Here is a 26932-nt window from a genome sequence, read left to right as displayed (position 1 = left end):
GATCTACGATCTGTCAGATCCGCACAAAAAGTCAAAATTACCTACCCGATCGGTGCGTGGCCGAGCCATAATCCTAAATGTAGCGATCGGCCCCGATTAGCCCAAATCGGGTTAACCGCCCCGCCCCGGAAAAGAGGAATCGGGGTGCCACTTCGTCAGCCAGGGCAGGGCGGGGCAAAAATCGAGGGTAACCAGCTTGCCCCGACGCCATTCGCAAAAATGGCACCTGAATTCAAACTACGAAATTGGGTCGGGTTTTTATCGGGGCGACCGGGGCGAAATCCCCGATTTTCATCATAATAATCGATTTTGAACTATCGATTATGTTTTTACGTCGATCGATTGATTGCAATCGGGGTTGGCATCCCGGTTGCAGGTGGATGCAGAGAAGCATAGTACAAGAAATGATATACATTAATGGATATCATTACAACTTATACTTGTGAAAGAAATACAGACGAAAGAAAATTTCCCGATATAAATTCTATCAAAATGACCTCATGTGTACTACACTATACTACACCACCGATGCCGATTTTTCCGATATTTTTCTCAATAGATGGCGTTTGCTGTAATATGGATTTTAACCCAGGTTCGAGGGTAGTTCAGATACGTGTTTTTTTCTGGTTTGTCGTGCTGCCGCTTCCTTACTAACTTAACTTAATTATATTTAGATTTCAAGTGTTTGAAATTGGCTAACACAAATTTGTGTTGTAAAAGTTCGTCATTTCATGGCATTTTTTCTACCACGACTAAGACCATGGTCTATTTAACCAAGCAGGCAGGGTTATTTTAGCAGCAGTTTGTTTATACGGGTTACTTCTTCATTAACAGCACCTACATGGCTACACCGTTCAATCAGACTGTGAGTAATTTGTATAAACAAAAACTAGTTACATACTTACCCTCCTATAAAGTCGCAGTGCGTTGAAATAATACTGCCTGCTTGGGTAAATCAACCATGTCTATTCTGGCAAAAGCCAAACATCAATTAGTGATGGTTTTAGTGAAATAATAGGAAAAATAAGAAGATTACCAATATTGTTTTTGTTGTTAACACTATAAACAACAGCAGACGACATCTACAAAACGTTAAATTAAAATTACTTCAAAAACACTTACGGAAAAAAATTTGTATTTTAAATTTAACCTGAAAAATCTAGTTTATAACCTTATGTCTAGTTATTTTCTATCACTAACCACTTTAGAAATAATTCCACTATAAACAATAATCCCATAAGAGGCTGTGTTAAAAAAGGGTGTGGTTTTCCAAAGATGGCGGATAGAAACGTTGCCGGAATACAGCAATCCTGCTATCTGCATTCTGCAAGAAGTCTATTGTTGGTGAGCATCATTATGAAACAAATTATATCGTAATTCGTAAAGTACCGTGTCAAAAATACAGAAATACGCACTGATTTTTCTTATAACTTGTCGTTTAACATTTTTTAATTAAGACATTTTTTCGCTTAACCCTACCGGGAACTGCGCGAACACCGAGAGCCCTTGAGTAATAAACACCCGCTGGTTTTGGGATAGGCGATAGTGTACCTTATTATATCGTGCTACAACGTTTCGCAATAAAAGTAACTAAACTTAAAAAATAAACTTAAGCCAAATTTTTCTTATTTTTTAAATGTCGGTAGAAGGCTGTTTGAAAGTTTTTTTTTACTCACTAGATGGCTTAAGCTAATTTCAAGTGAGAAATTCAATCTGGCAATGTTCTGGTCTTCCAGAAGTTTACCATTTTAAGGCTTGCCAGTTGCAAGCATGGATCGGGAATTTTGCACCGCAATCCGTTTTATCTTAGATAAAATTCGTAATCTGGAATTTTCCTTCATTTTCTGCATGATGGGCATATTCAATATCTAGTCTCATCTGGCCATCAAAGATCTGTGATTTGTTGTGAATGAGTTGGATGAAATAGGTATGCCTAAATTTTCTGCTCATCAACTTTGTAACTTCATGTGGTTCGAAAAATTATTGTTACGATAGCTAATTACTACGTTAATGGAAATATTCGGCTAATTAAGTTTTTTTATTTTTATCTCCAGATATGGCAGTTATGCAAGCATTACTACTCATTTCTACTCATTTCATTGAATAATGAATGTTGGCTGTGAGATGCCCATTGAGCTTTCTCTATTATTATTTGAGAGCTGAATGGTGGTAAGTTTTTACTATTGTGGTACTTGTGTTAAAGAAACAAAAGTGCCTAGTTTAGTGTATCCAACACTGAAATGCAAATAAAAGTTTCGGGACTATTAAATGTGTTGGGCACCAATACAAAATGTTCATGCTGCCGAGTTTGCACATGCAGGGAGTAACATAATGTGTATGGTGCAGTCACCATATTTTGGTAACAACATTTAACTTGTCTGATGCTTTGTCTGTATTGACACGTTCGTGTCATACGAATTATTTGTGTTTGTTAATTGACTCGTTAGAGTCATTTTTGACACGTTTTGTGTCATTTTTGACACGTTTAGTGTCATTAACTAACCCTGTCTTTTGATCTCTGCAAGCTTAGCCCCAAATCCCGGAGTGAGAAGAAAGCAGAAAAAGAAGAAGAAGCTGACAGAGGGACAGAAGAGGCGGCGCAACCGTTATAACTACGAGAAGGAACGAAGGAAACGAGAGGCTGCAGCAGCTGCGGCGTTAACTGCGACCATCCCTGACGCCCCCGAAAGGTCGGTGGTGTTTACGTCCACCGATCTTCCACTTCGACCCATCGCTACTGTCGGCCCGTCCGTCAACCTGCCAACTTTACCTGCCGGTCCATCCACCGCACCTGATCCACCTCAGCCTGCCAAGAAAAACAGGAATCCGAACAGTCAAAAGGTATCCTGCAGCAACTGCCATTCAGCTAATCATTTCCCTAGTGAGGAGGACAGAGCCCGTAAGTTTATCCAAAGGAGAAGAGAAAGGGAGCTCGAACAGGTCGCACGGCAAAGGGCAATAGAGGAAAGAAGGGCAAGAGAGGCAAAAGAAAGAGAAGAGAAAGAGAGAGGGAGAAGAGAAAGCAAAAGAGAAGAGAAAGACCCAAAGGAGAGAAGAGAGAGAGGAAGAAAGGAAAGAGCTGAAAGGAAGAAACAAAACCTGCATGGGAAGGTGAAATTTATGTTGCCAATAAGGAAAGAAAAGGAGGAGACCGTTGCAGAGAGGGAAGAAAGAAGAGCTAAGGAAAGGTGTGAAAGACTAAAGATTGCAGAGGCGGCAAAGAAGAAGCAAGAAGAAGAAGAAGAGATAGAGAGGATGCGGATGGAGATCCATTTTGTTGATTAATATACTGCCTGTGTTTTTCCAGTTGATCTCAAGTTCAAAAAAAAGTTCTCATTGTCTCAAATGACACGTCTCGTGTCTTAACTCAGTTACAGTGCAACTGCAGCAACTGTGCAACTGTGCAACTGTGCAACTGCAGCAACAGCAGTTCCAAATTCAACAACAACAGATGCAACAACAACAAGACGTGCTGACGGCCCTAGCGAATAGACTTCTTGTTGCGCCAGCCGCCGCCGTGCCCGTTGTCGCCGCCCCAGCCCCGGCCGCGATCATCCGGACCACGCTTGACTCCGACATTAGATACGCAGGATCAGATAATGAATCGTTTTAAGAATGGTTACAGCTGATTAATCGTAAAGCCTTAGCAGAAGGTTGGCAAGACGCAGATAAAAGGAGAGCAGCCATAAGCTCTTTATTCGGCAAAGCTCTCACCTGGCACGAGGAGATTGGCATAAATCTACCTCAGTGGGACGATTGGATAGAGAGCTTGCGCGGAACCTTCGAAATCCAGTTAACCGAAAGCCAATGGCAAAAACTGGTAGAAGAGAAAAACAACTGCCGAATGAAACCGGTTCCGCATATGTTCTTGACAAAGTCAAACTATGCCGACGAAGGGCCATTCCTATTAATGATGCGGAACTGACCCCTTATCTCATTCACGGATTATATCGTCCAGAAATACGCTCGGTCATGATGGGAAACCCGGACGACCAACCCGTCCGACCCACGCCACGACCCGAGGGAACCGTAACCCGAGCCGGAAGACGAACATACCCACCTGCTTGGCAACTACAAGATCTAAATTAATTTCTAAAAGTATTTATTGCATTTAAGGGCCTTAATTTATGAAATGTATGTACAATTAAATTGATCCGTCAAGGCAGGAGCCTTGAAATTGTCAGGATGGTCGAGTGTTATAATATGTCCTTTATATACTGTATGTAATTGTTATTTCGACCGCTAGAATGCGCCCATATACTCAGCGCCGAAATTATTCCGATTAAGCCACGCCCCCTATTGTATCCCTATAAATAGCGCCCTCACTCATTTTTCGCGCCAGTTGCCGCTGGAGAGTCGTTAGAGTAAGGGCTACGGTCGGTAGGATCTCGGTTTTCTGCGACAAAGTGTTGTATTTGTGTGCGGCAATACAAATTCGTTTAATTTGTCGGAGTGTTTTGTGTCGTGCTTCACAACAATTTTTTTTTTTTGTACTCAAGTAAAATTGATTAAATTTGTGACGGTGGATGGATAGTTAAGCTTGGGCAATATCACTATTGTTACACATTATCCAAAATTCTTTGGGAAACCATGTTGAACAGTGTAATTAAAGGCGATTTATGTGCTTTTTTATAGATTTCATTGTACCAATGGGATCTACTTTTTTGTCAGTCTGTTTGGGGTGGCAATTGGCTCATGGTTCAATTTTGGGATTAAACCAAATTCTTAGGTGGCACTGAAAGATGTTTTATTTATTACAAAGTAAAACGAACACAATTTTGACAAAGTATAAACAAACAAATAATAAGGCCTTTATTATGAAAGTCTTGCTGAAATTTGCCATGAGATGCATTCTCTGCCTAAGTTATGATTTCCCAAGGATTAAACTAGCAATGATTACAGAGTGGGGAAATGTTATTTTGGGTGTTATTTTGTTGGCAAGTTTTAGTTATTGAAGAAAATTTATTGGTTTGTATATGAAAAAAGTTATCTGCGTCATGCAAAGTATTGTTTTGGAACTGAACATGTTTTTTTTTTTCTTCTAGGATTTAACATGTTGCAGACGGAACAGCCATGAAGATGAACGAAATCTATATGCCCGTTTGAGAGGACTATTGAGTTGGATATAAAAGTAGTTAGATAAGGTAATACAGCCGCGAATCAATCTATTACAAATTAATTTTACACAATTTTTTCCTGCTTCGTGAATCAATATTAACCTGTTTGGAAAACCAGGTGATATTTTATCATTTATAAACAGCTGTGTCAACAATCAGGACCGTGTGACTTAAACTAACCGTGTAAGACTAAAACTCCTGGTTCAGTTATTTGGACACTTTACAGGTATTTCATACACTTCAAAGTAGTAACCCTTTCGTAGTTTTTAGGCCACATAACTTGTGCCGGTTTGGTTTTAGTTAACCTTATTCTCAATTTTATGACATATGTTGAAATTGTGGGCTGTATTTGATGTTTCTAGATGTAGTGAGGTTTTGGTTTTGGTTTTTTTTTTTTTTTTTTAGATGGAAGATTGATATGCCTCTAAAAAAAGAAGCTACCCAAGAATCTAAACATTATTGGATGTATTAAGTCTGACAATAGTTGGACAACCTCAATAGCTGGTAAGTGAGATCTTCCGAAAACATGATATATGATTGTCACACCTTCCAACTTTGCACAGGCAAATCTACCTTTTTCAGTGTGCTAACAAAAAGTGCAGCACCTGCAGAGAATTTCCCACTTTATTGCACCATTGATCTGAATGAAAATAAGTGTTCTTTTAGTGTTTATAAACAAAACTTTTGGTTACTGTCACATTAAATTTCCGGTCTAGTGTTCAAATAACGTAGCAGTTCCTGATGAAAGGTTTGATTGGTTGCTTCAGCATTATAAACCCTCAAAGTAAAGTTTGAAGAATCATATTCATCCATTGTATTCTTAATTGTTTTTCACTTCAACACAGTCCCAAATTCACTATTTACTGGATCAGAAGCTCATACAGCTGGCAGCAACAGAAATTATGTTCATAATAAAAGCAGTCTTTCTTAAGTGTTATATTTCCCGATAGGGATTCTATCAAAACTCGCATTTCCCAACCCCCTGATACAGGCACCCCTACCCTTCTACAACGACCCGTGGATCGACCGACACTTTTTCTGAGACTTTACCCCAGAGATGGCGCTGATGGCGCGGCGATTTTCAGGGATGTCTACACTAATCTTTCGTTCGTTTTTTTATTTTAGATGCTGTGCCGCTGAGATTGGTCTCCTTTTGTAGAGGAAATAACGCAGCAACTCCCGGTCGAGTCTCTGTTTTTATCGGCTGAATGGCAAAGGAGTGCGGAGCAGTTTAGTCGGCCCATTCGAGTCGATTTCAGGGTCTCGTACGTATCTTTTATACGTTTTCTTATTTTAGACGCTGTGGCGCAAACCTTGACGTCATGTTGTAGAGGAGATAACGCGGAGATTAACGAAGGGGTCGTGTCAATTATCGGCTCAACGATAAAGGAACGCGGAGAAATCTAAGAGCGACTCGAAGTTTTGGGAGATTTTTTTTCAGAGAGATGGCGCGTCGGTTATGAAGATAGGGAAAAATCAGGCCGCGAAGTTGTTTTCAAGGCGGGGCTTTGTGCGTCACCTGGCAACGGACAGGTTTTTCCACAGGCCGTGTCAGCTCCATTGTTTCGATCATGGTCGTCTACATAAAAAGGGGCAACTACGGAACGCCGTTTGATCCACTTTTTAATAGACAACTCTTTTTCGAAAGTTGTCCGTTTATTTAGCAAATAAATAAATAACTTGTACTGCCATGTAGAGATTTCGATAGACGACGCCTTCAAGGGAGGAGGAGTCTACAACATATTGAATTTATCGATCGATTGTTAGGTCGATTTCGATCAGCATTGTATAGTTAATGAATGACCACTTGAGTACTTGACGAGTTCTCGACACGCAAGTTGAAAGTATACGCGTGTTTGCACCTCGATGAGCGTTGCACAATAACAAAGCTCCGTTGGTAAGCGTATTGATTAATAAAGGTATTTAAGGCATTATCCAATTAGTCATGCCATAATGTCTCACTTTGTTGGCAGCTAGGTGAAGTCCTTGAGTGCCTCAAGAAGGAATCGCCGAACATCGTCATACAGGTAAAAGTCATGGAAGTTTTTTTGTTTTGTTTTACATGTTCAATAATTTGATTTGGTTTTGTTTTAGCAGTATTTTTTCCTTCAACAATTAATCTTGCATCTCCAACCGTGGAATGAGTTACATGTGACTCGAGACAAACAAACAGTGCAATTGCAACAATATAATTAGTCAGCGGTAAACAACACATTCTATCTGAGAATAGTTTATTCTTTTTGAGCGTATCTTTTTTTTTATCACATGTTGCATTTTAATTACTGTTATTTTAAAATTTATATCCCTGGTTTTTCTTCGACTAGATATAAATTTGCCAAATCTTCATGTCAACCACAAGGATTCTGCTTTTGCACACAACTTCATTATTAATGTGTTTCTTCAGGTATGGTCACTATCAGCAGCTTTACACACAGTGTGCATCGTGAATACACCAATCCCAGAGAAAACATTCCAATGGAAAATATTGAGAATTTCTGCCGTTCTATCCTGAACTACACAATGCTGGTATAAATAACCCAGCCTAGCAGCCATTTTTTTAACACCTCCCTCGCGCTCCTGGCGGATTGAATCGGAGCGAACCAATCACTTTTTCATTTTTGGCCAAATTTCAAATTTTGCTAAAAATACATAATTTAGATTCAGAATGGAATAAAAATCACGGAAATCAGGTTTACTTTTCTATTGGTCTTAAAGTTTTTCATTTAAATGTAAAAAACCGTAAATTAAGTTGATGCGCTATCAGAACTTTTTCGTTAATTTTTTAAACGGCTAGTCTAAAGAGAAAACCAATGACGAAATCGAAATCAGCGTTCAATTTCGATTATGCCGTGTGATTTTTTGGAGAATTTCAAGAGAATTCGTTTTTGGCCGATTTTTACAAAATTGGGAAGGCTATACCCTTCCCACTTTTTCATTATTGGCATAATTTCAAATTTTGCTTAAAGTACATGATTTAGATTCAGAACGGAATGAAAATCACGGAAATTAGGTTTATTTTTCTATTGGTCTTAAAGTTTTTCATTTAAATGTTAAAAACCATAAATCAAGTTGGTGTGCTAACAGAACTGATTCCGTTAATTTTTTTAATGGCTAGTCTAAAGAGAAAACCAATGACGAAATCGAAATCAGCGTTCAATTTCGATTATGCCGTGTGATTTTTGGAGAATTTCAAGAGAATTAATTTTTGGCCGATTTTGACAAAAGTGAGAAGGCTATACCCTTCCCACTTTTTCATTTTTGGACAAACTTCAAATTTTGCTTAAAATACATGAATTCGATTCAGAATTGAATAAAAATAACGAAAATTAGGTATATTTTTCTATTGGTCTTAAAGTTTTTGATTTAAACGTTAAAAACCCTAAATTAAATTGTTGCGCTAACAGCACTGTTTTCGTTAATTTTTGAAACGGCTGGTATAATGAGAAAACCAATCACTAAACCGAAATCAGCGTTTAATTTCGATTATGCCGTGTGATTTTTTGATAATTTCAATAGATGTCGTTTTTGGCCGATTTTTACAAAAGTGGGAAGGCTATACGCTTCCCACTTTTTCATTTTTGGCCAAATTTCAAATTTTGCTTAAAATACATGAATTCGATTCAGAATTGAATGAAAATCACGAAAATCAGGTTTATTTTTCTATTGGTTTTATAGTTTTTGATTTAAACGTTAAAAACCCTAAATTAAGTTGTTGCGCTAACAGCACTGTTTTCGTTAATTTTTGAAACGGCTGGTATAATGAGAAAACCAATCACTAAATCGTGTTCAGCGTTTAATTTCGATTATGCCGTGTGATTTTTGGATAATTTCAAGAGTTGTCGTTTTTGGCCGATTTTGATAAAAGTTGGAAGGCGGGGTGAAGCGGGGATGATTACTTCACACTTCGTCTTCATCCTACATGGATACGTTGTCAGTTTTGCCGTAAGGACAAACGGTTTCCGAGATTCTATGGCGAATTGGCGACCAGGCCGGACCCTATCGGGAACTTCCTGAACGGAGTGAGGGCCACTAGTTTTTTTTCATTAAAAAAGTTTATTCTTTTTAAACATATATATAAATTTTAAAAATACAAACACAAATACAACTAACTTTAAAACCAAATCAAAAGAAAAAAACAAAAACAATAAACGTAAATAATGACAACATAGCTAAACAATCAAACAAAATTGGAACGCCCGCCACGGAGACTATGTTGAACGGAAACAAATCGGAATAAGCCGTACGCAGAGTGATCGGAAACAATTCCGTTCCCCACCACTTGGAGGATCCGTTTTTGACCGACAATCTAAACGGATCTGTTTCCGTGGACAGATGAAGACTGTGTTGGTTCGCGGGGGGTATAAAAAGGATAAAGGGAAAAAAATTCTGTTAACGAGCAGAAACCATGGCAACCAAGCAGAGGAACTATGTTAGCCGCCATTTTTTCAATTTACGTTTGTTTTTATTTTGTGAAAACCACATCGACGAAATATCGGTAATTATAATCAAACAACTAGGTTTTAACACATTTTGAACAAGTTTTATTGCTTGAATTGTTTCTCATTCTCAGTTACAACTGTAGATTAGTCAGTAAGAATGGCAGTACGGTAAAAGTAAAAAAGAAAAAGAGACTAAGAAATCACTTTTGCTTGTTTACGCAGTGATTTTGACTTTGATTGTTGATCGAATTCCTTAACCCACTTTTTAGTTTCCAATCTGATGATTAAATACTTTAAAACTAATTTACCGTGTTAAAACCTAGTTGTTTGATTATAATTACCGATATTTCGTCAAACAAGATCTCAACATCCACAAACTTTCACCATCGCTAATTGAACTGATACTCCAACATCCACTGTAAGCGCAGTACTATTTATATGTAATGCTGTTTACCGATTCATTTTGTTTAGGCAAGAAACTCGAGTACACAGTCACCCAAATCACCATTCTCAAATGTGACTGGACAATCAAGATGTCAACAACTAGAGCTTGTCACCATCCCTCCTCGTACTGATCCTCCAACATCCACTGTAAGCACTATAATGTTAATTTGTTAAGTAAAATGCATGTTCATTAGTTTATACTTCTGTTTAATTAGTTTATTGACAATACAGTGGGCTATCACTATAAACAAGATATATGTTCAAATTATCGATCTTCATCGCCTGCAAGCAACCTTAGTGGTTATTTTGAACCATCGATATTCTCCGTAATCATTGATAGCATCACTAACATTTAGTTAGATTATCAAAACTTTGCTTTACTAACTGTAAACGATATAAATTGTTTAACATAGATTGTTCATAAGCGAGAACTGCACTGACGCAGGGCATTTCGCAACATTGAAGTAGTTGACAAATTGCTTGCGTAAATACTATAATATTTGAAATTGATGAAATTAATTCAATACCTTAATAACAACTAAGCTGCTGAACTGCAAACATACCTGCTTTGTTATGTACTTTAGAAACCAAGTCACTAGACGAGCATTTATCCATATGGTCTCTCTCTTCACTTAACAACATTAATGTAATTTTTGCTAATTTCTGAAATCAATAAATCATTTGCAAAACATTAAGAAAAAAGTAGTCTCTTAACTGGTCTACACATCTATACTTTGATTTCACGCCCTGCGGCAGATTCCGGGGGAGAAATACTCAGCACAATTTCTCGACTTCTCAAAACACCGTCAATATTTACTGCTTGGAAGCAAATCAGTGAAGAATTGGCAAACTATGAAAACAGTGTGTTAGAATATAAAATCTTTGTTTTAGGCCCAACCAAAATATGATGAGACACTTGCCTTTTCATTATTTTCTTGTTGAAAAACTGATAATATTAATCCTACAAAGTCAGGATCCTAATACCAAACACAAGTTTGTGAATTAAATGCAAATGCAAAAAGTAAATAAATTCATAAATGCATTAAGGGATTGTTTTTAGAAATGAGATGCCCTTACCATGGCTTGGTAATTGGACTGTGTTTGCATATCTAGAAAGTACAGAGGTTAATATTTAGTTTCAAGCTACAAAAGTTCAAGCAACACCTTCCTACCAACATGTGATGGCTGAACAGTAATATGTGGATGTGAGTGGTACCATCCAAGTACCCTAATTGGTTTACCAAGCTCAATTGATAGTTTTTCAGCTTCTTGAGCAGCTGCAGACAATTGCAAGGGAGATATTTCAACTCGATCAGCTTGACTGATAATCACAGAAAAATTTTAAAGCATATTCTTCATTTAGGCCTATTTCATTATGCATACCGGACACTTCTTTGAAGAATGATTACATTTTCAATAAATGATTGTCCATACGAACCACCCGCTTGAACTGATAAATCGAGACGTTGATCTACGTGACCTAAAAAAGTTTTTTATATTACACCAAAGTTTTGCTACTCTGTAGGTATTCTTGGGTCAGCTGTATCTTTCTTGACAACCTACCTAACAGCAGTCCCATAACCTCTTCTTTCTCTGTGGATAGGGCATGACTTAAACAAGTAAGGTACACATCTGTAAAAAAAAAAATTTTTTTTTTTTTTTTTTTTTTTTTTTTTTTTTTTTTTTTTTTGGTTTCGGTTGGTTTTGGTTTTTTTTTTTTTTTTTTTTTTTTGGGGCGGCGTTGTGGGGGGCCTTTTATACCGTGAGGAGTGTAAATGTTGTAGTGTGTAGTTTGTGTGGAAAGGAAAGACCACATTTTCGTTAGGAAGAAGTGTGAACTGTCCGTTTAATGGTGCGTGCCCGATTTTGACTATCTCCTGTTCTCTAGTTGAAAACACGTTTTTTTTGTTTGTTTTTTTGTATTTAGGTGTCACTGGCGGGCCATGATAAAATGCGGACGCGGACTGCGGACAGAAGAAACTGCGAACTTTCACCTGCGGACTGGCCAAAAATTTTTGACAGCAGTCCGCAGTTTCTCCACAGGGTAGCTGTCCGCAGTCCGCGTATTATACGGGGTTACAGCATTCCATATAGACATGACTATGCGTTGGTAAGGCAGAAAATCGGTAAGTAAAGTCTTCATTTCATAATAGTATTTAACATTAAAATTTCATAATATATATAGCAGCAAAATTTGACTTGTTTTTACAGGCATTGAATTTACTCTAGTCAAGACAGATCAACCTTATTTTTGTCATGCATTGGCTGTTGTTCGATAACTGTTGCTTTTTAAAAATATGTATGCATGCAACAATTCCAATGAATAAAAATAAAAATGCGCACAGCTCTTAGCAGCTGACTATTTTATTTATTTTTTCCCTATAGGCTAAATCCATTATATTCTATTTTCTTTGATGCACAACTAAGAATTTGAATTAGACAACCGTAGCGCAGTTAAGGCGTCCTTCAGAAGGCGGCAATGTGGTACCAAACTTTGCAAAGACTCGTACCACAAGGAATGTCTTCCAAAAGAACAGCATTATGCCTTTCAGGAGTTTTTAAAAACCACTTGGAAATACCCCAAATCCTTTTAAGTTTATTACATGTTTTATTTGCATTGTTGTACCAAGAGTTTACCTAGTTAAGAAGTAACCATGTTATATAAACTGTCCTTTACTTTCATATTTTGAATAATGCATATGTTGACTTTTAAATACTATTTTTAGTTTGAAATTTAATATCAGATATGGGCATGGAGTCCGCAGATACCAGTCCGTAGTTTATCCTGTCCGGTCCACACTTTCAATCGCTCCATTTACGAATCGGTCCGCATTTTATCCCGAAGTCCACGAAAAATCTGTCAAAAAATTTTGGGTCAGTCCGCAGGAGAAAGTCCGCAGTTTCTCCTGTCCGCGTCCGCATTTTATCCTGGCCCATCACTGGCCATAGCTGTTTGCCACTGGTTGCAGTTTACGGGCAATCTGGTGGAGCCCTTACACACCGCTGTTTCTGCTTATTTACATTTACGTTTTTTCAAACAAAATTTGGGATAATAGGGGGGTGGGTGTGTTTTTGTGTTTTTTTTGTGTTGATCAGAGGATTTAGATTCTTTCAATTAATTGTATTTCTATGAGGAAGGTAATTAGCTGTTTAGCTATTAATCCTTGTGTGTGTTTAGGGATGTTGAAGTTGCAGCCCATCAGTGTTGGTATAGGGGCAGGGAAACGTTTTTTTCCAACGCGTTCGTCAGTTTCAATTCTTCCACTTTTAGGGTTTTTACCGCATTTGAGGGTTTTTTTTAACTAATTTTTTACAACTTGAGGGTTCAAACAGTTTGGGATTTTCCAACAGTTAAGGTTGTTTTATAAGGTTTTTAAAAATAATCTTTAAAAAAATGATTGGCCGCTCTGGCGCTGCCTGTCTATACAAACACAAAAAAAACGCAGACTTACAGACGACAAAAGATCTAACAGTCGAGTCGAGTCGAAAGCCCTAGCCAAACGGTTTTTAGTGTGCTAATGGGTGCTTTCTAATAAATATTTAATAATATTAAGTAAATACCTACCACTTTAAAGCATAATATGCCTCGCTAATTTTACAAAAATCATCGACATCCCGTCATTGCTACAGTTTCATTCGTTCTTTCTTTCCTTTCCATAAAAGCTTTTCTTGATAAATTAAGATAATCTCATCGGCATGAAACTATAGTTGTTTTACCTGCTTCCTTTTCCAACAACTAAATGTTGGTAGCTTTATTAACGTAACCAGCTATGCCAATTATTCATTAAGTAAATTAATAGTACTATTATTGGTTAGGGCTTTTGACTGGACTCGACTGTTTGATTTTTTGTCGTCTGTAAGTCTGCGTGCGTTTGTGTTTATGTAGACAGGCAGCACCAGAGCGGCCAATCATTTTTTAAAGATTATTTTAAAAACCTTATTAAAAACCCTTAAATGTTGGAAAATCAAAATTTTTTTTGAACCCTCAAGTTGTAAAAATTTAATTAAAAAACCCCACAAAGGGGGTAAAAACCCTCAAATTTTATGAACTGAAACCAGTGTTCTGTCTAATAAAACTTTCGAATAAAATTTCGAATAGAATAACACAAAAATTCGTAATTTTATTCGCTATTCGTCGAACAAAAATTCTCCTAATTCGTATTTGTTATCCTTATTCGTTGTAACTTCAAGTTGTATAATTTCGAATACAATTTCGAATAAGTAATTTTATTTTGGTCTGGAAAAAATCTTATTTTGATTGATGTTAAGTACAAATATTTTCTATTTTTAGTATCCTAAATTCAATTTTTATTCGAAAATTTATTCGTTATTCGAATATTATTCGTATTCGTGAATAAAACGTCGTTTTTATTCGTTATTCGCACACAGTAGAATTTTTTTTCGTTATTCGACAGAACACTGCAAATAGAAAAGCAGCATAGAACAGATAGCCTGTTCTTGTTTTTTGTTTGTTTGTCTGATTGCGTCACAGTGTCAAGTGCTCGAGTTTCCTGTCTGTGTCTATTATAATATACGATTTAATTTCATGAAGTAATTAAAATATTAGTGATTCACTTGATTTCTTTCACCACACTCTTCTTTATCTTTTTTTTTCAGCATTCGAAGATGAGCCGGTGTTAATTATTTTGAGAAAAAGGGTGTTAACTCAAAAACTCGATGGCAAGCCAAGAGATCCCAATTGCAGCTTTTGTATTTCTTTTCTTTTCTCGATGCCATTCAGCAATGCCACTGCTGAAAGAGAACTTAGTGCATTTAAACTAATCAAAACGGATCACCGTAATTCGCTAAATAATGTGACTGTTACTTCTCTTATGCGAATTAAGCACTGGGGTGTAAACGAAGATCATTTCGCTTCTAATGTTGTCATAAAAAAGTACTTATCGATAAAGTAAAGTTTGTAAAGGCCAGTTTGCCCATCCCAGATGGAACACAGGATTTGTAATGTATAATTTTTGCCGTAATTGTTAATACCAAAACAAGTTATTCAGAAATGTGTGTTTTTGGACGTTAAATTTTCTTGTTAATAAAAATAAAATTCGGAAATCAGATTTTACTATGGCGGTCGGTTTATTTTTGGATGAGAAATAATATAAGTTCAACTTCTACAGCGTGTTTCAATTACTTTTTCTGGCTTTTTTCGGGTTTTTTTTCGGGGTAACTCTTTGGGGAATGGGGAGTCAGAGGATTAACACCTGAGGCAAATGCTTAGAACGCTTTTAATATGTTTTGCATAAAATATCTTAAAGTGTAGTAAGATCTTAATCTAATCTTAAATATCTGAAAGCCATGAAGCCATTAACGGCATCTTGAAGAAATTGTAGGGCATGTGAAAGATCCATTTTGCTTAAGACTAACCCATGTAAATTCAATGCCATTAAGTTTTCTAGGAACAAAACAAGAAAAAAAGACAAAATTACGAGAAAAAATTTAAAATTTCTCTTCCTGTTTCTTGGGACAAACTTTCATTACATGGCCCTTTTTTAAGCAGTGCAAAAAAAATTATTTAATTTTGGTATAAAAAATCTTAGTATTAAAAATACTTACGTGAAATCATTTTCGATAAAATGTTCTTTCTTTTACCCTCTTCTTCCATTTCATTTTCATGGTGGAGGATCCACCAGGAGGCACAGGAGTGGACGGCAGAGGCAGTGGAGTAATCGATTGGGGAGGCACCTTTTGAGGAGTCTCGGCCAGCACCGCCTCACCAGCCGGCTCAGCCTCCCCGGCCGGCTCAGCCTTCCCAGCCATATCAGCCTTCCCGGGCGGATCAGCCTCGTCAGCCAGCAAAACTTCACAATACAGCAAAGCTTTGCCGTCCAACTCAGCGTCACTGACCGGTTTAACCTCCATGGCCGGCTCCGCATGACCAACAGGATTAGCCTCACCATCCGGCCCGTAAATGGAGTTCCATTTAGCTGATTGGAACAATCCTCTTGCTTGTTCTATCAGCAAGAGCGCGTCGCTGACGTTGTCAGCTCCCCCCAACCAATCATCCACGTATAGCTGGCTTTCTAACTGCTTTGTCAACTCGAGGAAAGTTGACTGGGTTTCTTCTAGACATTTTAAGATCACTGCTCTTAAAATGAATGGGCTACATGATAGTCCAAAGGGTACTCGTCTCCATCTGTACTCCTTGACTGTTGCTGGTTCTTGATCCAGGTCTTCGATCCACAAGAACCTGATTAGTTGTTCATGTTCTTGTTGTATCCCTATCTGTAGGAACGCTTGAGCTATGTCCGCCGTCCAGGCAATTTTGTTCTGCCGGAACCGAAGCAGGACTGCTAGGATTTCCGGGTTTAAGTTTGGCCCTGTTTCTAATAAGTCGTTTATATTCGGCTTATTTTGCTGGTGTGCGGAACCATCAAACACAGGTCTAATTTTTGTCGTTTTAGCTTCCGTCTTGATGACCGATCTGTGTGGTAGGTAGGTGCAGACTCCGTCGTAGCCAGTGTCTGCTTCTCCTATGTATCCGTCTTTTTTGTATTGCACGAATATTTTTTGGTATTCGGCTCTGTCTTCTTTTGTCATCTTCTTAAGTAGGTTCATTAGCCTGATTGAGACTATGTTTTTGTTTGTCTCTATCGACCTACGGTTGTTTCTAAACGGGAATAAGATTTCACATCTCCCGTCCAGATTCCTTTTAATCGTATTCTGGTACGTTTTGAGGAACCCTGGGCCCTCTAGTTCTTCTTGAGTAACTCCTATGTGTTCTAACGCCCAGAATTCTCTAAAATCCACTAGGGGTTTCGTGGTGTTTTTGCCCGTGGTTATTAGCATGAAACTTTCTGTTTTTTGTTCTGCTGCCCCGAATATGATCCATCCTAGCTTGCTCGCACAGGCTACTGATCCGTCACTTCCCTGCTTCGTCTGGTGGGTAATAATTTTCCAGAAGTAATCGCACCCAATGATTAGGTCGAATTCTGGTCTATTGTATCTCGCGTCGACGTGTCTCCAGTGTTCTGTCGAATAAGGTTTTTCGTGATTCGAACGTAGCTCGAATAACGAATAACTGTCATTTATTCGACGAATAACGAATACGAATAAAAATAAGGGTTTTATTCGAATTTTCGAATAGAATAACGAATAACGAATACGAATAAAATTTGGAATAAAATTTCGAATAACAAATAAAAAAATTGTTGAACGTTTAGACGTTACACGTTTACCTTTAAGTTAATAGACAGCAATAAATTGCATGGCAAATGTTGATTTTTATTAAACATAGCACGACGACGTAATGTCATACACAATCATTTTATCAAACATTTGCTGACTTTGACTTGGTTAAATAAATGGTGGATTTTTATTTTTCCCAATCAACAACAAAAAAATAGTTTATTTTTTTTTTTAGGCTGAGACTGGAGATTTAAGTAGTTCTTCTTCTGAGCTGCTGTCCAGGCCGTGTCTGGCGAATTTTCGGGCCAATCTTTTGTTTATCTTCTCAGACGGAATTATTCTGCTGAAGCGCCGCCTAGGAGTTGAAGCCGTCGAGCGTACCTCTAGTGGTAGAGGCTTAGGAATTGTTTGTGCCAGGATATCTTGGTTGATCTTCTCTAATAATGTTGGCCTCTGTTTTGATGTCCCCGGTTGAGGTTCTGGCGGGACTTGAACCGTGGTCTTCTGTAATGACTCTTCTCGAAGTCTGAGTTTTTCCTTTTCTTTTCGAATTAGAGATGCCTCTAATATGTATTTTGATTTATTTTCTGCCTCCTGGGCTGCTTTTTGGGCTGCTGCGATCACTGCGGCGTTGGTAGCTCTGGTCTTGTTGAGTTCCTCTAGTTGTTTTTGCTCCTCAAGGTTGAGTAGTGGCACGCCCTTCTGTGCTTCTGGTACCGGTCTGGCATACGGCTTTGGTCGTTTGTTCTCGACTTTCTTCTGCTCTGGAAATGGTTCCGGCAGTCTTAACCGTCTGAACACTCCCTTGGGAATAGTGTTTTCTAACTCTTTCCACAAGGTGTAGCTACGCACTTCGGAGTCCAGCAAGGACTGAAAATAATTAAACACGTTTTTCTGGTGTTCTGCCACTGAAAATAGAGTAAGTTCGAAGGACCATTTAATGGTGTTAAGTGGAAAGGCTTTCGTTATTATGAGGTTCACAATAACAGCATCAATTTTGCTCTGTTCCAATTTAGATAGCTTTGATGGGGCCTTGGATGACGAAAAATTCAGGAGAGATTGACGAACAGCTACTCTTTTGTTTCTGGCAGCAACCGTTTTGGATGACACAGTCACACTATCTCTAGCTTGTTTTCTTTCCTTCTTCTTCTTCTTATAATCATCATATAAGTCTGGGTGCTGCTAAAATATTGCAAACATTGTAAAGTAGAATTAGGATAAATTGATCAAGACGATCTTACAGCAAATTGAAAGTTAGCATCATTACCTTGATATGCCTCACCCAGTTGGTTGTTGATCGAACCTGTCCACTGCATGGCTTGAGACACTTTTTACAATTCCCCCTTATGTTGTCATTATCTTTCAGTTTTGATTCCATAAGCTCTGGGTCAAAAGTAAAGAAGGAAAAGCAGCAACGGTTATACCAGCAGCTGCCTTCAACCTCAACATCTTTATCTTAATCACGAGTCTTTCCACTATGAAATCCAGCTTGATCACTTTTCTTCCTATGTACAGTACTATGGCTGTTCTCTTCATCATCACTTGCATGATTTGACTCCAATGTAGAAGAAACATTACTGCCTTCGTGAGAGCTTTGTCTTTCCGGGCTAATATTGCGAGCAACATTCTCATCGTATTCATATTCTTCGTAGTCGGACATGCTGACATATGAATGACTCCTTGTGCATGTGCCTAAACAAGTTTGAAGACGTTAAACAAAGACAATTTTTTTAATTTGAGTCATGCAAGTTGCAAGCACCAAGCAGATACTTAATCCTTACTCAGCCAAATAAATTTTTTCGGTGCCGATTTCAATTTGCAATTTCAATTTGGAATGTCTACACGCAGGCTAACTAGTAACTACAAGTCTACAACTATGAGCTCATCAAAAACAGCAGACTAAAAGTTCTCGGCGAAAGGAAAATCTATACTAAACAGCAAACTTTAAAAAAAAAATTTTTTTAATATTCGAAATTGTATTCGAAATCATGAAATCGTGAGGTACAACGAATACGAATAACGAATACGAATAAAGAAAATTTTATTCGACGAATAACGAATAACGAATACGATTATTTCCTTATTCGTTATTCGAAATTTTATTCGAAAGTTTTATTCGGCAGAACACTGCGTGTCTCTTGTCAGCGATTTCTTTGTTCTTTTCTTTGAATTCGTCTATCAATGTTGACTGCAATTTCTCTGTTGCCTTTGACATGTAACTTATTGCTGTTGCTTTTATCTGAATCTTTTCTGTAGTTGGAGTCATCACCCATACATTGTATGTTGTGAGCTCTTCTGTCCTCGGCTGTATGTTCCCGAATGTATTGATGCTTAGCTATGTTCTGTGTGAGTCCTCCGTGTGGAGTTTGTTTATCAGATCTTTTCTGATAAAGGTTTATTTTTCCAATCAACAACAACAAAAAATAGTTTTATTTTTAGGCTGAGACTGGTGATTTCAATAATTCTTCTTCAGAGCTGCTATCCAAGCCGTGCCTGGCAAATTTTCGGGCCAATCTTTTATTAATTTTCTCAGATGGGATTATCCTGCTGAAGCGCCGTCTAGGAGTTGAAGCAGTGGAGCGGACCTCTAGTGGTAGAGGTTTAGGGATTGTGAAAATAAAGTTTGTTCGAAGGACCATTTAAAGTAATTACAACTTTATGTCGGTTACTGCCGACTCAGTTAAGTATATTTTTATATTTTAAATCTTTTCTTTCTAGGCCTAACACCAGAGTGTCAGCGTTTTCTGTTTTATTTTTCTGGCCTAGCACCGAAGTGCCAGCGTATATATCTTTGTGTATTGGCCAACCTGTCACCTTATAGGGTGCCAGTATCACGAAGAAGTTTGCCGTAAAGGACGGAAAAGGATGGCGGTTATTGCCGCGACACAACAACAATAACTGAAAGATCAAGTGAATTAGAGAATATTATTATTTTACTTATGAAGTCTTGAATTGCAGGATCGGCGGAAGTGGCAGCGTGGAAACAGGGCGCGGATGAAGCCGGAAGAGCAGCAACAGCTTTGACGAGTGACAGCAACTGCGGTGGTACACCAAGGCAACAGCCGGGACGAGTGACAACAGCAAATGGCGGATACCACACAGCAACAGTCGGGACGAGTGCGACAAAAGAACAACAATGGAAAAACAATCAAAAGCAACAATACCAATGAAGTAGACGAAGCCGGGAAAATCGGTGGAAAAATAGTGTGTATTAATGAGGCCTAATTCAGCCCCTTATATACCAATTACAAAAACACCGTTGACAGAGAATTAATCTAAGCGTAACAATAATTTTGGCGCTGGCGTAGATGTCGTCTCGATCTTCTATTCTTCTTTCCGCGCGTGACCATGTGAGGTGAATGAACTGAGAAACGAATTAACTGATTAACCTTGTAACAATGGCAACGGAATAACCGGTTAATTATAGTTGCCGATCTCTATTTCTTTGTAAAGCTGCTGTGGAGGTTGGAGTTAATTTCTTTGGTGACGTAACTTTTCTTTTTCTTTTCTGATTAGAAGGGCTTCCAGTATATTTTTAGATTTTCTTTCAGCTTCTTGGGCTGATGCTTGTGCTGCTGCGATCACTGCCGCCTTTGTTGTTCTGGTGTTGGCTAACTCCTCCAGGAGCTTCTTTTCTTCGGAGCTCAGCAATGTCACGGCGTCTTGTGCTTCTGGTTTTCAGGATTGATTATCCCGCAAGGCCAGATTACTGCTGGCGCAGAAGGTCAGTCGGGTCTTACGGGGGTGAGCCTGCCAGACTGTATGCCTTTCCTTCGGGTAACCTTTTGTCTAGTGCCGTAGCACTTATTCAACGACTACAGCGTTCGCCTTTATCGGGCTCGCGCTAGTGAGTCAAGCGACGGCTGTTTCGCCTTTGTCGGGCTAGTAGCACGGTCTATCCTGTTAAGCCTTATCGGGCTTAACAGCGTTCACGGCCGCTGAGTATTACTCTTGCGGTTTGGAGAAGAAGTCTCGTAGGCTGCTTTCTGTCACGGGCTGGCACGTCGGAGGCGGCGGCTGGCAAGCTGAGGAAGGCGGCGGCGAGGGATCTGCGGACCTTAACAAAAACAGATTACCGGAACAGAAAAACAAGACTGAACACATGTAATTCGGTGAGAAAAGTGAGTGTATTAACATGGCACGACGGCCCTTTATATACACAGAAAAACTACACCGTTGTCTAATTTGTCCGGTCGTCCGATCCTGGAATAGAGGGCACCACTGCTGATGATTGCCGGTTATCGATCAGTAAACTTCTCGATAACCCTGCGGGAATTTTAAACTATATTCTGGCGGAATGAACTCTGCAGGCTCCGCCTCAATGAGTTCAATCCTCACGTCGTTCCTTTCACCCTCAACAGGTGTCTCCATATATATGGAAAAGCACTCAGCTAGTTCCCATGTCACAGTCACGAGCTCCAGCCTCCATACTACGGCTCTTGCGAGCCGTAGGCCGTCTTAAGTCACTTGCTTCCGCTACTGGACTTCCTTACCCTCGGTAGCGCGGCACTCCACCGAGGGTGACTCGTCTGAGTCTAGCCTTCTTCGGCCAAAGGGTTGGCACCCGGACGATGGCTGTGAGCTTCGTCCGTCGGAATTTCCGACACTCCCCCCGTTGGACCTTGGTCTAACTGAGTTGACGAAAGCTCACTGTCTTCGTAGGGTCCTGTGTTCCGATGGTCATCGTCTATCTGGCCCGCGTGGAGCTCCAACGGATATAAACTCTTCGGGTCTCTCGTTATCATGATCGACCCTTTTCCTCTGAATTTATCTGCAATCAGGACGTTCACACGCCTGGTTTTTCCATCTTTGCCGGGGATTAGTTTAACTACTCTCCCGGACTTCCATCTCGTTCTTTTGGCTGACTCGTCGTGAATTAACACGACTTGTCCCAGCTCAATTTCTTTCGTATGACCTGGAGTTGGACAGTGAAACTGCTCCAGATCCATCACATATTCCGTGTAGAATTCTTTCCACCATTGAGCGACCAGGTTTCTCCTGAGCCTCTCTCTCTTTGTCAGTGTCACCCGGTCCGAGTACTCTCTCTCCTCGTCATCGTCCGGGTGATGCTGCTGTTGCCGGTAGCCTGTGACCAATTGCTTGGGCGTTAGCGGCTCCGTATCGTCTTCTGCCACGTATGTCAATGGTCTGGTGTTGATGGTGTCTTCGATCTCCGTCAACACCGTCTGGAATAGATCGTATTCCATACAATCGCTTCCGTATGTTTTATACAGCAGCCGTTTAACGGTCTGCACCATCCTTTCCCAGAATCCGCCCCACCAAGGGGCCAGACTCGGGGAAAATCTCCACTTTATGTTGAGATCAACCAGGGTGTTAAACACCCTGCTGTCTCTGTACGCTGCTCTGAGGTACTTAGCGGCCAACGTAAACGTTCCTGCGTTATCGGAGTAAAGCGCCCTTGGGTACTCTCTCCGTGCAAAGAATCGTCTAAGCGCGAAGATAAACGTGGAGATCTCCTGGTCGGTCGTAACTTCGAGATGAACAGCTCTTGTTACGGCGCAGGTGAAGAGACACACGAATACCTTCGTCTTGTGGCCGCTATTTGCCGGCGACTCCACTGGGAACGGGCCTGCGAAATCTACCCCCGTTATCGTGAACGGATTCGACATTTGCAGGCGGTCCAACGGTAGAGGCGCCGGTATCTCATCGAAGTGTCTCGAGTCCATTCTCTGGCATCTCGTGCACTTGCTTGTCTCTTTTTTTATGGTCTGCCGCATCTTCGGAATCCAGAAATCCTGTCTGAGTGCCCCCATCAAGGTTTTCACTCCGGTATGTTTCAACCGAAGATGCGTTTGTTCAATCAGTCTCTTGGTTATGATGTGTTCAGCCGGTAGCAGAATGAGCGCTGCTTTTTTATTGTATTCCATCCAATTTAGATGCCGGCCTCGACACCTGATCAACTCGTCTTTGCTGTCCCACATGAGGCCGAGTTTCCTCAACTCATGTGGGACTTCTGTTTTCCCAGCTTTAAAGCTCTTCACCACTGCTCCGTAGTGAGTCGCCTGGGCTTCTTTGTAGAGCTCAATCGTTGCCTCTCGAGTCTCCTCTGTTGTCAACACGGGGAATTTCAACTTCCTTCCCCGATGTCTGACCGTTGCAACCGGGCTTTCCGGATTATCTTTGCCTTTGAACTTTTTTATCGCTCTTAGCATAGTGGCCAAGACCCTTACCATGGTTCGCATGGAGCTGAATCTTTCGTACCACTTCGCCTCGATTGATATCGCGCATTGCGTTACTTCGACTGTCTTTTCTTCGACCGAGAACTCCTGTAATTGGAGCTCGGTCGCTGAGCTTGGTGACTGGGGCCATTCCTTCTCTTTCCCCATCCAAGATGGGCCAATCCACCATCTCTTTTGTGCGTTTAACTGTGCTGCCGTAGCCCCTCTGGATGCTACGTCCGCCGGGTTTTGTAACCCTGGGCAGTGCCTGATCTCTTCAGTTTCCACTGTCCGTCTTATCTCTGTCACCCTATTGTAAACAAACTGCTTCCACCGACCAGCCTCGCCTTTCATCCACCAGAAGGCTATCGCTGAGTCGGTCCACAGAAGTTTTCTTTTGATAGCTGTTTCCGTCGCTTTCTCGACGTAGCTCCCGAGCCTCGCAGCCAGTAGCCCACTCAGAAGCTCCAGCCTCGGGATCGAGACTGATTTCTTGGGGTCCGGCGCTACTCTCGTTTTGCTGCACAGCATCACTGGGTCTTCCCCATCGATTCTCTGCAGGTATGCCACCACACTATAGGCGTCATTACTTGCGTTGCAAAAAAGATGAAGTCTCCCTTCATGTTCTCCCGACCATCGGGGCTGACAGGTATTCCTCAGCTCGGTTATTCCGTCTATAAATGTTTTCCAATGAGGTATCACCTCGATTGGAATGGGCTCGTCCCATCCTGAGCCCGCCAACCACACCTGTTGCATGATGAGTTTCCCCACCAACGTCACCGGAGCGATGAGACCCAAAGGGTCAAAGATTTTCAGTGCCAGGCTGAAAAGCTTCCGTTTGGTGGGTCTGTCACCAATTTCGCGGGCTTCTCTGAGTACCTGCGCCGGATCAAACCTGAATTTGTCCGAAGCAGGATCCCAGATCACTCCAAAGGCTTTTGTTGCTGACTTGCCCTCTGCTGTCACGTTTGTGACCGTCTCTTTGAACTGGACCTCCGGCAGTCTCTTAATCAACTCTGCACTGTTGGAGGTCCATTTGCACAGCTCCATCTTTGCGGCTTTGAAGATCGTAATCGCTTCGCGAATACGCTTCTCCGCTTCATCAACATTTGTCTCCCCTCCTAGCCAGTCGTCGACGTACAACAGCTGTTGTAGCTGCCGCACTGTCTCGGGGTATATTCCTTCAAACCCTTTCAGGTGTTTGAGGATAACAGCCTTGAGAATGAACGGGCTGCATGACAACCCGAACGGTACTCTTTTCCATCGATACTCGATGAGTTTAGGCTGGGATTTTTTAGGATCATCGACCCAGATGAACCTTATCAATTGCCCGTGCTCCGGGCGGATCTCGACTTGGAGAAACGCCTGAGTTATATCGGCGGTCCAGGCTATCCGATTCTGTCGGAAACGCAACAAGACCGCCAACACGATTTCCCCAGCCCGATTTCCAAAGCATCGTTGATGCTAGGTCTTTCCTTCAGGTGCGCTGATCCATCGAACACCGGCCGAATTTTCGTGGTTTCCGCGCTAACTTTAATCACCGGGCGGTGAGGTAAGTAGGTGCAGTCACCAATGAATCCTCGGTCGGCTTCTTCGATGAATCCGTCTCTGATATATTGCTGAAATATCTCGTGGTATTTCAGCTTATCTTCCAATTGGGTCTTGCCCAGCAGCCCTTGCAGCCGTATCATAGCGATGTTCCGGTTGGATTCGATCCTGCGATGGCCGGTCTTGATGGGGAACAACACCATGTATCGCCCATCCTCCGCCCGCAGAATCGTCTCCTGATAGGCCTCCAAAAATGCGGGTTCTGCTTTTTCTTGTGGGGTTATCCCCATGTGTTCTAGACTCCAAAATTCTTTGAAGTCCGTCATCGGTTTTTGCACGTTTATTGCTGCGGTTAACACTTGTTCTTCCGCTTTATTTCTTTCATCCATCGTACCGAAGATCAGCCAGCCAACTTTGCTTGCACATGCGACTAGCCCATTTGCGCCTGGGATGGTCTTGTGCTGCATTATCGACCAGATGAAATCGCAGTCGACGATGATATCGAACTGGTTGCCTTGTTGACCAGTGATGTACCGATCATCGGCTAAGTCCTTCCCCTCGCCTATCAGGCTTTTCGAGAAATCCGTCGGGGTGACTTTCTTTGCGTTTGCGAGAAACTTCCTCGCAATCGCTTCAATCTTAATCTCTGGGGCATCCTGGCTAAGTCCCGCGAGTTTGAGTCCGAACACTGCATGGTATTTGCCCGCATTGTTCTGGTCTCCGAACCCGTTGACCGCCAGGTATTCAGCCCTTATCTTTTCAGCTCCGACCCTGGTCGCCGTGTCCTGGCGGACGAACGTTCTCTTGCTCCCAGAGTCAATTAATCCGACTATCTTTACCCGGTCTCCGGCGCTCCCTTTAAGGTAGGCCGTGAAGGTGGGCAGTACTCCCGTCTTCGATCTTGTGGAAATCATCAACGTGGTGGTGTCTATCGTCACCACCTTTGGAGCTCTTTGAGGGGAGAATCCTCTGTTTCCTGCGGGAGCTACGCATAACCGCCGCCCCGTGGTCTAGCCACGCATACGGCAGGGCTATGCTCCGTGCTCCCGCAGTGTCGGCACGGAATTCGCGAGATGCAATGTTCCGTCCGATGTGATCGGGCCAGACACTTCAGGCACCGACCTTCTTTCTCTGCCGCCGCTCTTCTCTGAGCTGACGACCCTTGGTTGCAGTTATGGTGCAAATGTATCTTTTGGCAGAATAGGCATGCCAGGCCTCTGTTTCCATTATTCGTCGTGGTAGCGGCCGACTCTAGCACGGGCTTCCCGCTACCACTTGACGCCGACGTCTCGTCTTCTTCTCTAAGTCTTATTTCCCTTTTGCAGGGCCTTCAAGATCTTTGAGAACGTCGGTTCATCGTCCTCCCACCTGTCTCTCCACCGGCTAACCAACGCCCTTGGAAAGGCCGCCAGTAGGTCCGGGGCGAGATAGGATTGATGAGTCCTTGTATCTACTCCAAGGCTGTTAAGCGCCGCGACGCTATTTGCCAGCCCGTCATGGAGTTTTTGCCACTGCGACAGAAAATTCCAAATGAAACAAATTTTTTGCGTTTAATCGATCAAGCGCAATATTGGACCTAAGCGACAAAACGGAAAAAATTTCTTTCAAATGGAATTTTTTTCCATTTCAATATTTTTTCATGAAATTCGCCAAATAGATAGCCCTTTTAAATACCTATCAATTGACGTAAAATTTATGTAAATCCGCTGAAAACTTAGAACGTAATTAATTATTTTATTTTATGACATTTTAGCGGGGGGAGGGCCAAAAACAGACTTTTTTGGGTACGTTGTTTGGTTACTAATATACACCAAAATAAACATAAAATTTATTTTTGATATTCTTTATTATCTCTAGCACGTTTTGATATGATATTTTACTTCGATTTTTATAGTTTAAGAACCGCAAATTACAATAAAATGTACCCCCTTTGGCCCCTTCCCGGCATCCATTGCGGCGGCCATTTTGATAACGCGCGTAATTCAAATTTGAATTCTAACTTTTACTTATTATTATTCCAACGTTTTAAATTACCAAGAATGTATGTGAACCCAAGTACATAAAAAAA

The 26932-nt window shown here is 40.8% G+C and overlaps 3 protein-coding genes and 3 long non-coding RNA genes across 12 annotated transcripts; 2 read left to right on the top strand and 4 right to left on the bottom strand.

Moving 5' to 3' along the window:
• Positions 1-487: 487 nt before the first annotated feature.
• Positions 488-1272, bottom strand: LOC116929879. Its single transcript, XR_004398138.2, has 4 exons — positions 1151-1272; positions 1037-1082; positions 906-965; positions 488-845 (listed from the first exon to the last, which is right to left on the bottom strand). It is a non-coding gene; the product is annotated as an uncharacterized LOC116929879 (long non-coding RNA).
• On the top strand, positions 831-6300 carry LOC116929872. 6 transcript variants are annotated; one of them, XR_006650638.1, is made up of 8 exons: positions 831-1344; positions 1458-1586; positions 1680-1927; positions 2055-2169; positions 2526-5144; positions 5236-5343; positions 5523-5621; positions 5681-6048. It is a non-coding gene; the product is annotated as an uncharacterized LOC116929872 (long non-coding RNA). The 6 variants fall into 6 exon arrangements; XR_006650640.1 differs by having other exon boundaries at positions 1458-1927; positions 2526-4761; positions 4825-5144; XR_006650636.1 differs by having other exon boundaries at positions 1458-1927; positions 2526-4968; positions 5046-5144.
• Positions 6301-6698: 398 nt separating this feature from the next.
• LOC123475505 lies at positions 6699-7807 on the top strand. Of its 2 annotated transcripts, none has more exons than XR_006650634.1 (4): positions 6699-7014; positions 7091-7144; positions 7215-7319; positions 7442-7807. It is a non-coding gene; the product is annotated as an uncharacterized LOC123475505 (long non-coding RNA). The 2 variants fall into 2 exon arrangements; XR_006650633.1 differs by having other exon boundaries at positions 6702-7014; positions 7522-7807.
• A 2394-nt stretch (positions 7808-10201) lies between these two features.
• On the bottom strand, positions 10202-11648 carry LOC116933427 (lys-63-specific deubiquitinase BRCC36-like; the record flags this gene model as incomplete). Its single annotated transcript, XM_045178231.1, has 8 exons — positions 10202-10491; positions 10564-10663; positions 10734-10850; positions 10921-10977; positions 11078-11109; positions 11173-11321; positions 11384-11480; positions 11564-11648. Coding segments are annotated over 8 exons (783 nt in total), but the record flags the coding sequence as incomplete, so codon positions are not given.
• Positions 11649-17303: 5655 nt separating this feature from the next.
• Positions 17304-19006, bottom strand: LOC116929863. Its single transcript, XM_045178230.1, has 3 exons — positions 18919-19006; positions 18405-18829; positions 17304-18319 (listed from the first exon to the last, which is right to left on the bottom strand). The coding sequence occupies exons 2-3, from the start codon at positions 18513-18515 to the stop codon at positions 17369-17371; spliced, it is 1062 nt and encodes a 353-aa protein (XP_045034165.1). The 5' UTR covers positions 18516-18829; positions 18919-19006; the 3' UTR covers positions 17304-17368.
• LOC123475594 lies at positions 18594-25778 on the bottom strand. Its single transcript, XM_045178469.1, has 3 exons — positions 24849-25778; positions 21789-24714; positions 18594-18829 (listed from the first exon to the last, which is right to left on the bottom strand). The coding sequence occupies exons 1-3, from the start codon at positions 25776-25778 to the stop codon at positions 18594-18596; spliced, it is 4092 nt and encodes a 1363-aa protein (XP_045034404.1).
• Between the last annotated feature and the right edge of the window lie 1154 nt (positions 25779-26932).

Source organism: Daphnia magna, linkage group LG8 (assembly GCF_020631705.1).
Source record: "Daphnia magna isolate NIES linkage group LG8, ASM2063170v1.1, whole genome shotgun sequence".
In the NCBI taxonomy this organism is placed as follows: Eukaryota; Metazoa; Arthropoda; class Branchiopoda; order Diplostraca; family Daphniidae; genus Daphnia; species Daphnia magna.
Note: the sequence above shows the minus strand (reverse complement) of the source record. Positions and strands in the feature narration are given on the sequence as shown.

What these genes read in the sequence shown, in the direction of transcription:
- LOC116929863 (XM_045178230.1), bottom strand. Translation starts at nt 18,515, where the DNA reads ATGGAATCAAAACTGAAAGATAATGACAACATAAGGGGGAATTGTAAA. An exon ending in ACTGGGTGAGGCATATCAAG is followed by an intron (nt 18,320 to 18,404) that starts GTAATGATGCTA and finishes GCAATATTTTAG; the next exon opens with CAGCACCCAGACTTATATGA.
- LOC123475594 (XM_045178469.1), bottom strand. Translation starts at nt 25,778, where the DNA reads ATGATTTCCACAAGATCGAAGACGGGAGTACTGCCCACCTTCACGGCC. An exon ending in CTCACCGCCCGGTGATTAAA is followed by an intron (nt 24,715 to 24,848) that starts GTTAGCGCGGAA and finishes CGTTTCCGACAG; the next exon opens with AATCGGATAGCCTGGACCGC. An exon ending in CACAGGACCCTACGAAGACA is followed by an intron (nt 18,830 to 21,788) that starts GTGAGCTTTCGT and finishes AAACTTGTTTAG; the next exon opens with GCACATGCACAAGGAGTCAT.